The 9,489-nt window shown below is 47.6% G+C and overlaps 1 protein-coding gene across 1 annotated transcript; it reads left to right on the top strand.

Moving 5' to 3' along the window:
* Window positions 1-6,508: 6,508 nt before the first annotated feature.
* LOC142384823 (Iroquois homeobox protein 5a-like) lies at window positions 6,509-9,075 on the top strand. The gene is made up of 3 exons (XM_075471129.1): window positions 6,509-6,739; window positions 7,292-7,697; window positions 8,462-9,075. Exons 1-3 carry the CDS (start codon window positions 6,509-6,511, stop codon window positions 9,001-9,003), a joined length of 1,179 nt encoding a protein of 392 aa, XP_075327244.1. The 3' UTR covers window positions 9,004-9,075.
* The last annotated feature ends 414 nt before the right edge of the window (window positions 9,076-9,489 follow it).

Here is a 9,489-nt window from a genome sequence, read left to right as displayed (position 1 = left end):
CCCACAGAGAACCAACAGAGAACCCACAGAGAATCAACAGAGAACCCACAGAGAACCAACAGAGAACCAACAGAGAACCAACAGAGAACCCACAGAGAACCCACAGAGAACCCACAGAGAATCAACAGAGAACCAACAGAGAACCCACAGAGAACCAACAGAGAACCCACAGAGGATCAACAGAGAACCCACAGAGGATCAACAGAGAACCAACAGAGAACCAACAGAGAACCCACAGAGGATCAACAGAGAACCAACAGAGAACCAACAGAGAACCAACAGAGAACCAACAGAGAACCCACAGAGAACCAACAGAGAACCCACAGAGAACCAACAGAGAACCAACAGAGAACCAACAGAGAACCCACAGAGAACCCACAGAGAACCAACAGAGAATCAACAGAGAACCAACAGAGAACCAACAGAGGATCAACAGAGAACCAACAGAGAACCAACAGAGAACCAACAGAGAAACAACAGAGAACCAACAGAGAACCAACAGAGAACCCACAGAGAATCAACAGAGAACCAACAGAGAACCCACAGAGAACCAACAGAGAACCCACAGAGAATCAACAGAGAACCCACAGAGAACCAACACAGAACCAACAGAGAACCAACAGAGAACCCACAGAGAACCCACAGAGAACCCACAGAGAACCCACAGAGAATCAACAGAGAACCAACAGAGAACCCACAGAGAACCAACAGAGAACCCACAGAGAATCAACAGAGAACCCACAGAGAACCCACAGAGAACCAACAGAGGATCAACAGAGAACCCACAGAGAACCCACAGAGAACCAACAGAGGATCAACAGAGAACCCACAGAGAACCAACAGAGAATCAACAGAGAACCAACAGAGGATCAACAGAGAACCAACAGAGAACCAACAGAGAACCAACAGAGGATCAACAGAGAACCAACAGAGAACCCACAGAGAACCCACAGAGAACCAACAGAGGATCAACAGAGAACCCACAGAGAACCCACAGAGAACCAACAGAGAACCAACAGAGGATCAACAGAGAACCAACAGAGAACCAACAGAGAACCCACAGAGAACCAACAGAGAACCAACAGAGGATCAACAGAGAACCAACAGAGAACCAACAGAGAACCAACAGAGAACCAACAGAGAACCAACAGAGGATCAACAGAGAACCAACAGAGAACCAACAGAGGATCAAACGAGAACCAACAGAGAACCAACAGAGAAACAACAGAGAACCAACAGAGGATCAACAGAGAACCAACAGAGAACCCACAGAGGATCAACAGAGAACCAACAGAGAACCCACAGAGAACCCACAGAGGATCAACAGAGAACCAACAGAGAACCCACAGAGAACCCACAGAGAACCCACAGAGAACCCACAGAGGATCAACAGAGAACCCACAGAGGATCAACAGAGAACCCACAGAGAACCAACAGAGAACCAACAGAGAACTCACAGACGATCAACAGAGAACCAACAGAGAACCAACAGAGAACCCACAGAGAAACAACAGAGAAACAACAGAGAAACAACAGAGGATCAACAGAGAACCAACAGAGAACCAACAGAGGATCAACAGAGAACCAACAGAGAACCAACAGAGAACCCACAGAGAACCAACAGAGAACCAACAGAGGATCAACAGAGAACCAACAGAGAACCAACAGAGAACCAACAGAGAACCAACAGAGAACCCACAGAGAACCAACAGAGAACCAACAGAGGATCAACAGAGAACCAACAGAGAACCAACAGAGGATCAAACGAGAACCAACAGAGAACCAACAGAGAAACAACAGAGAAACAACAGAGAAACAACAGAGAACCAACAGAGGATCAACAGAGAACCAACAGAGAACCAACAGAGGATCAACAGAGAACCAACAGAGAACCCACAGAGAACCCACAGAGGATCAACAGAGAACCCACAGAGGATCAACAGAGAACCAACAGAGAACCGACAGAGAACCCACAGAGAACCCACAGAGAACCCACAGAGGATCAACAGAGAACCCACAGAGGATCAACAGAGAACCCACAGAGAACCAACAGAGAACCAACAGAGGATCAACAGAGAACCAACAGAGAACCAACAGAGAACCAACAGAGAACTCACAGACGATCAACAGAGAACCAACAGAGAACCAACAGAGAACCCACAGAGAAACAACAGAGAAACAACAGAGAAACAACAGAGAAACAACAGAGGATCAACAGAGAACCAACAGAGAACCAACAGAGGATCAACAGAGAACCAACAGAGAACCCACAGAGGATCAACAGAGAACCCACAGAGGATCAACAGAGAACCAACAGAGAACCAACAGAGAACCAACAGAGAACCCACAGAGAACAAACAGAGAACCAACAGAGAACCAACAGAGAACCCACAGAGAACCAACAGAGAACCAACAGAGAACCAACAGAGAACCAACAGAGGATCAACAGAGAACTAACAGAGAACCAACAGAGAACCCACAGAGAACCCACAGAGGATCAACAGAGAACCAACAGAGAACCAACAGAGAACCAACAGAGAACCCACAGAGGATCAACAGAGAAACAACAGAGAACCAACAGAGAACCCACAGAGGACCAACAGAGAACCCATAGAGGATCAACAGAGAACCCACAGAGGATCAACAGAGAACCAACAGAGAATCAACAGAGAACCAACAGAGAACCAACAGAGAACCAACAGAGAACCAACAGAGAAACAACAGAGAACCCACAGAGGATCAACAGAGAACCAACAGAGAACCCACAGAGAACCCACAGAGGATCAACAGAGAACCCACAGAGAACCAACAGAGAACCAACAGAGAACCAACAGAGGATCAACAGAGAACCAACAGAGAACCAACAGAGAACCAACAGAGGATCAACAGAGAACCCACAGAGAACCAACAGAGAACCCACAGAGGATCAACAGAGAACCAACAGAGAACCAACAGAGAAACAACAGAGAAATAACAGAGAACCAACAGAGAACCCACAGAGGATCAACAGAGAACCAACAGAGAACCCACAGAGAACCCACAGAGAACCCACAGAGGATCAACAGAGAACCAACAGAGAACCCACAGAGAACCCACAGAGGATCAACAGAGAACCCACAGAGGATCAACAGAGAACCCACAGAGGATCAACAGAGAACCAACAGAGAACCAACAGAGAACCAACAGAGAACCAACAGAGAACCCACAGAGAACCAACAGAGAACCAACAGAGAACCAACAGAGAATCAACAGAGAACCAACAGAGAACCAACAGAGGATCAACAGAGAACCAACAGAGAACCAACAGAGAACCAACAGAGAAACAACAGAGAACCAACAGAGAACCAACAGAGAACCCACAGAGAACCCACAGAGGATCAACAGAGAACCCACAGAGGATCAACAGAGAACCCACAGAGGATCAACAGAGAACCCACAGAGGATCAACAGAGAACCAACAGAGAACCAACAGAGAACCAACAGAGAACCCACAGAGAACCCACAGAGGATCAACAGAGAACCCACAGAGAACCAACAGAGAAGCAACAGAGAACCCTCCCCCTGGTGACTTTTAGACTTTTCATCCTTCAGCATGTAAAGTTTGAGCTGTTCTCAGGGGGCGGAGCCACAGTTCTCAGGGGGAGGAGCCACAGATCCTGGTGAGCAACACTTCCTGTTTACACAGCGGTGGGACCAGAGCTCGGGTCGATCCGAGGAGTTTTAAATGAGAGAAACGAGCCGAACGGCAGGTGAATGTGCTGTAACCCAACAGCCGGTCAGCAACTCTCTTACCTTCAGAGGTGGAGATCCCACAGCCCAACAGAACCTCCACCCGACAGTGGAGCCCCGACTCAGCACTCACCGGTGGACGAAGACTTCAGGCACTTTCGCTCTTCGGCTGACGGGCTTCCGCTCTGCTAATTATAGAAAGCACAAATCAGATTAAGTCAGATCTTTACTACAACCTCGGAGAGCTGCAGTCAGGACCAAACACTGAACCGTCCACGTTTACTCGACTCCACTTTAATCTGACAGCAGCAGAGGTCCTTCATCCTCCTTAACCGGAGCCTTAATTAGAGTGTATTTTTAATTTCTGATGGCTGTTTGGGATTAATCGGACCCGGCGAGGAGAAAAAACTTAAGCCGGGAGTAGTTTCCCATAATTAAACATGATTCAGAAGAATCCCTGAAACGTTTCCAGGAGCACGACGGACAGTTTGTTCGGGTCAACGTTTCAGCTCCTTCAAAATGATTATTTGCATTTGGACTTCTCTGAGATTTGCTGCTTTTCTTATGAATCGTGTAAAAAGGTCCGTTTTCCACATCAGGTCATGAACTCAGAGATAAAAGAACAGACTCATCCAACATGGGAATCGTTTTTGGTTTTCAAAGTGACCCGAAACCAGCCGCTTTGCTTTGAGACGTGAAGCAGCAGAACTTTTACTGCTGAGCTTCTGAGGTCAAACAACATCAAACTGTGAGCTCCCTTTCCTGCTGATGTCATCGAGTGGGGACTGCCACAGTACTCCTGATTTATACTGATTATTTATAGTGCTGATTTATAGTCCTGATTATTCATACTGATTATTTATACTCCTGATTTATACTGATGATTTATAAATGTGATGATGTCATCAAACATAGCCTTTCCTTTGATATCCAGATGATGTTTGATCATTTAAAATTAAAACGGTGAAACATTATTAAATAAAAGAAAGAAAGAAAGAAAGAAAGAAAGAAAGAAAGAAAGAAAGAAAGAAAGAAAGAACATTTTCAGCCAGTGTTTCCTGAATATCTTTGTGATATTCAGCTAAAATAAATACAGATTTGATGGTGAATAACTCTTTGGACTGATGATATATGTATAAATCATCTGTATAAATAATCTGTATAAATCAGGAGTACAAATCAGTAGTAGAAATCAGGACTATAAATCAGGAGTATAAATCAGGAGTACAAATCAGTAGTATAAATAATCAGCATAAATAATCAGTAGAAATCAGGAGTAGAAATCATCAGTAGAAATCAGGAGTAGGGGCGGTCGGTGGCGTGGTGGGTTGGGCGGCCGCCCCATGTACAGAGGCTACAGTCCTCAATGCAGCGGGCCCCGGTTCGACTCCCGCACCGGGCGGCCCTTTGCTGCGTGTCTCTCTGCCCCCTGCTTCCTGTCTCTCTCACACTGTCTTGTCATTAAAGGCATAAAAAGCCCAAAAAAATACTTTAAAAAAATAAATAAATCAGGAGTAGAAATCAGGAGTAGAAATCGGGAGTAGAAATCAGGAGTAGAAATCATCAGTAGAAATCAGGAGTAGGGGCTGTCGGTGGCGTGGTGGGTTGGGCGGCCGCCCCATGTACAGAGGCTTAGTCCTCAATGCAAGAGTAGAAATCAAGAGTAGAAATCAGGAGTGGAAATCAGGAGTAGAAATCAAGAGTAGAAATCAGGAATAGAAATCAGGAGTAGAAGTCAAGAGTAGAAATCAAGAGTAGAAATCATCAGTAGAAATCATCAGTAGAAATCATCAGTAGAAATCAGGAGTAGAAATCATCAGTAGAAATCATCAGTAGAAACCAGGAGTAGAAATTATCAGTAGAAATCAGGAGTAGAAACCAGGAGTAGAAATCATCAGTAGAAATCAGGAGTAGAAATCAGGAGGACACCTGAGCTGTGCATTCATTTCCTGATCTAAAATAATAAGAATCAGAGCTTTTAAGATTGGCTCAGTACAGATGTCACGTGACTAAAAATGACTTCATGTGGCTGATGTCACCGGTGTGGTTTCAGAGCACCTGTCAATCATAAAGTTCTCCTGGGAACTGAATACCATCATCATTAATGCTTTAAGAATTATTCTCAATCAACAGATTGACAGATTTAAAGTATCAGATGGGGATTTAATTCGGGTTTATCGATCTGTTCTGAACCGGTTTGAGCAACACTGAAGTCCACTTTACATGAAACTGAAAAACAGTTGAAAACTTAAAAAAATAGGAATAAACACGGTCATTTTTCATGTTAATATAAATATTACATTTTCTGTACTAAATACACCCTTTTTATACTTTTTTGGGGGGGTGTCCTAATTTGTCTTTTGTTGCAGATAAGATAAAAATCTGCGCGTTATTTCAGTTTTTCTGTGCACAGGGTCGGAGCTGAGAGAAGTCACCTGCAGACACCTGCGCGCCGTCCTGACGCGCTGAGCTGCGGAGCCTGAAGAACCTGAGCCTGATGTGTGTGCTCGCTGCTGACAGCTCAGCGGAGTGACGGGAGGAGCAGCTGAAGGAGGTCTGTGTTTGCTGGAGGTGGAGCTCAGCCTCCTCCTCCCTCTCTGAGTCCTCAGTGTGTCCGCGGGTTCTGCAGCAGCCGGAGCGGAAAACCTGCAGCAGGAACTCAAACTGCACCTGAGCGCACCTGCGATGCTCCTCCGCCGTCCCGAGAAAACGCGCGCTTTCGCTCTCAGATGTGAGTTCGCCTGTGCGTAATAGTCCGGCTCCGCGCGCGCCGCCCGTCATGGCTTATCCTCAGGGTTTCCTCTTCCAGCCGTCCGTGTCTCTGGCTCTGCACTCGTGTCCGTCCTTCAGCTCCGGGGTCATCCTGGGACCCAGGACGGAGGAGTTTGGCCGCTCCTCCTCGGGCTCCGCCTTCGCTCCGTACTCCGGATCAGCGAGCTCCCCGGGATTCGGCTCACACCTCCCGTACGGCGGAGAGCCGCGGGCCGCCGCCACCCTCAACTCCTTCGTGGTGAGTGTCCGCGCGGGGCTGGAGCGGGTCGGAACCGCGGAGGGTTCCGGTGTGAGATCAAAGTGAAAGAAGCAGAAAGATTTGAAATGTTCCTGAAACATTCAGTTCAATTTAAATCCACTTTGGATCATTTAATATGTTTTTGTTTCTGTATTTTTTTTTTAAAGTTGTTGAAATAATCATTTAAAAGCTGCACAGTTCTTTAGGTCCAGCGGCCTGTTTATTCTCCTCCTTTCTGTTATTTTTATTCTCTCGTTTTTCTGACCCATGAACACATTCCTCTGAGGAGCTTCCTCACATCTGTGTTGGGCACGAAGCTCCAAACACGGACTCTGCGCGTGTCCCGCTTTCAGTGCGCAAATTAAATGTTGTTTGTGTGTTTGGTTTCATTTAACCTCTTGTGAACCGAGGTGAGATTAAGGATCTGCGCTCCAGCGGCGCGCTGCCAGCAGGGCAGCTTCAGCTCACACTAAAGCTGCTCAGGCCGCGGGTTCGGGTCAGGAAACACGAGCAGACACATCACTGTCTTAATCAGACCGCTTCCTGTTGCAGAGTCCGGCCTTCGACCCGTCCTCCGCCATCTCTGGGTCCCTGGACTACCACCCGTTCGGGCCCCTGGGGCCCTACCCGTACGGGGACCCCAGCTACAGGAAGAACGCCACGCGGGACGCCACGGCCACGCTGAAAGCCTGGCTCAGCGAGCACCGGAAGAACCCGTACCCCACCAAGGGCGAGAAGATCATGCTGGCCATCATCACCAAGATGACGCTGACGCAGGTGTCCACCTGGTTTGCCAACGCCCGCCGGAGGCTGAAGAAGGAGAACAAGATGACCTGGACCCCGCGGAACCGGAGCGAGGACGAGGAGGAGGAGGACAACATCGACCTGGAGCGCACCGAGGAGGACGAGGAGCCGCTGAAGCCGAGCAACGAGGAGCCGGAGCTGAGGAGCGAGAGCGGTGAGTGTGAGGGGGGCCTGATCAGCTGCACCACCTGTGATAAATGATCGATTGTTTAGATGGAATTTAAAAACAAAAAATAAAAATAAAAACACTGAAGAGACGGGGGCCATGGAGCTGTGGCTCCAGGACTTCTGGGTCCCCTCAGTTTGTGTTCCTCAGGCCATCATAACAACAACTACAGTCATGATAAATATGATTATTATTATTACAATAAATATGATTATTATAATAATTATTATTATTATAAATATTGTTGTTATTATTATTACTATTATTATTACAATAAATATGATTATCATTATAAGAAATATGATTATTATAATAAGTATGATTAATAATAATCACAATAATAATTAATAATTACGGGGAGAACATGCAAACACGGAAAGGCCTCAGCTGTCATAAAAAGTCATGAATCAGTAATGAGGAAAAATTAGTTTGAGGATCTGCGGTATTGTGACCAATATTGATTATTATCAATAACCCAAACCTCCTCCTCACACAGAAGCTTCATTAAAGGACTCTTGATTGATTTATTGATAGTTTTTTTCATCCTGAAGAATTCAGGTGATCAATAATCATCCTGTTGAAGTGTTGTTTTAACCTGTTAAACAATAATTAAACATATTGATCTGATTGGGGAAAATCAAACCAAACAAATCATTAATTGATCCAAATGATCAATAAATATGTTTGAACTGAACATATTTATCCCCGTTTTGTTGGGTTCTGACCCGGCCTCTGCCCCCCTCTCTCCACAGCCCCCCGTCGGCCTTCGCTCTCCGACTCCTGCGGGTTGATTTTCCGGGACGACGGCGACACCGACCGAGCCTTCGCCGATCCGGACTCTGTGTCAGGGGCCCCTCCTCCAAGCGGGCCCCTGGGGACCCTCCGGGTCACCGAGTCGTCATTGAGCCCATCGTCTAAGGAGCATGTGGACTCCTGCTCCGCCATCCAGGGGCCAAACCCGGCTCCCAAACCCAAACTTTGGTCCCTGGCTGAGATCGCCACGTCCTCTGACAAAACGAAAGGAGGCAGTGACTCATCACAGAGCGGCGCCGCGGGGCGAAGCCCGTTCCCCCACGGCCCCGCTCTGCCCCGGAACCTCTACTACAGCTCCCCCTTCATCCCCGGATACTCCAGCTTCGGCCCCCTGGGGACCCTGCACGGCGCCGGCTCGCATCTAAACGGATTACAGCAGAAGATGCTGCAGCGGGCCGAGGCCGCGGCCCGAGACTGCCGGCTGCGCTGCCAGAACCAGCCGGAGCTGCACGAACTCAAGAGAGGCATGACGAACGTGTAGGGCGCCGCATCGCACCGGAACCAGCCGCCGGTGGGTTCTGACCCAGACTTTGACTTAGAGACAGAGAAGTTCTGACGGTTTTTATATGTGGATCAGATGTAACCTTTGTAGTGCGTTTCTGCACCAACACCAAGTCTCATTAAAAGATAGTTTTATTAACGCGGAGGTCACGCCTGCGTCTGTTTCCCGGTGACACGAGGAGCCGAGTCCTGCGGCGTTAGAGGTCGCGCTCGCTGAATCACAGGTCGTTTCTGAAATAACAGGCAGGCACAGGCGTGGGCAGCTCGGTGCGGAGGTGGGACCCCGCGCCGCCTCGTGTTCTCACGTTACCGTTCAGCTGCCGAGTGTTTCTACAGGAAACATTTCTTTTATAATTGTTTTTTTGGGTTTTTATGCCTTTAATGGACGGGGCAGTTGAAGAGAGACAGGAAGTAGGGGGCAGAGAGAGGGGGAATGACATGCAGCAAAGGGCCGACTGTAGCCTCT

The sequence above is a fragment of the Odontesthes bonariensis genome, chromosome 7 (assembly GCF_027942865.1).
Source record: "Odontesthes bonariensis isolate fOdoBon6 chromosome 7, fOdoBon6.hap1, whole genome shotgun sequence".
NCBI classification, from domain to species: domain Eukaryota; kingdom Metazoa; phylum Chordata; class Actinopteri; order Atheriniformes; family Atherinopsidae; genus Odontesthes; species Odontesthes bonariensis.
The sequence above is the reverse complement of the archived record's forward strand: the minus strand, read 5'-3'. Positions and strand labels throughout refer to the sequence as shown.

Excerpts from the sequence above, each read along its gene's own strand:
- LOC142384823 (XM_075471129.1), top strand. The coding sequence starts at position 6,509 with ATGGCTTATCCTCAGGGTTTCCTCTTCCAGCCGTCCGTGTCTCTGGCT. Across the intron at positions 6,740-7,291 it reads CCACCCTCAACTCCTTCGTG|AGTCCGGCCTTCGACCCGTC; the intron begins GTGAGTGTCCGC and ends TTCCTGTTGCAG. Across the intron at positions 7,698-8,461 it reads GGAGCTGAGGAGCGAGAGCG|CCCCCCGTCGGCCTTCGCTC; the intron begins GTGAGTGTGAGG and ends CTCTCTCCACAG.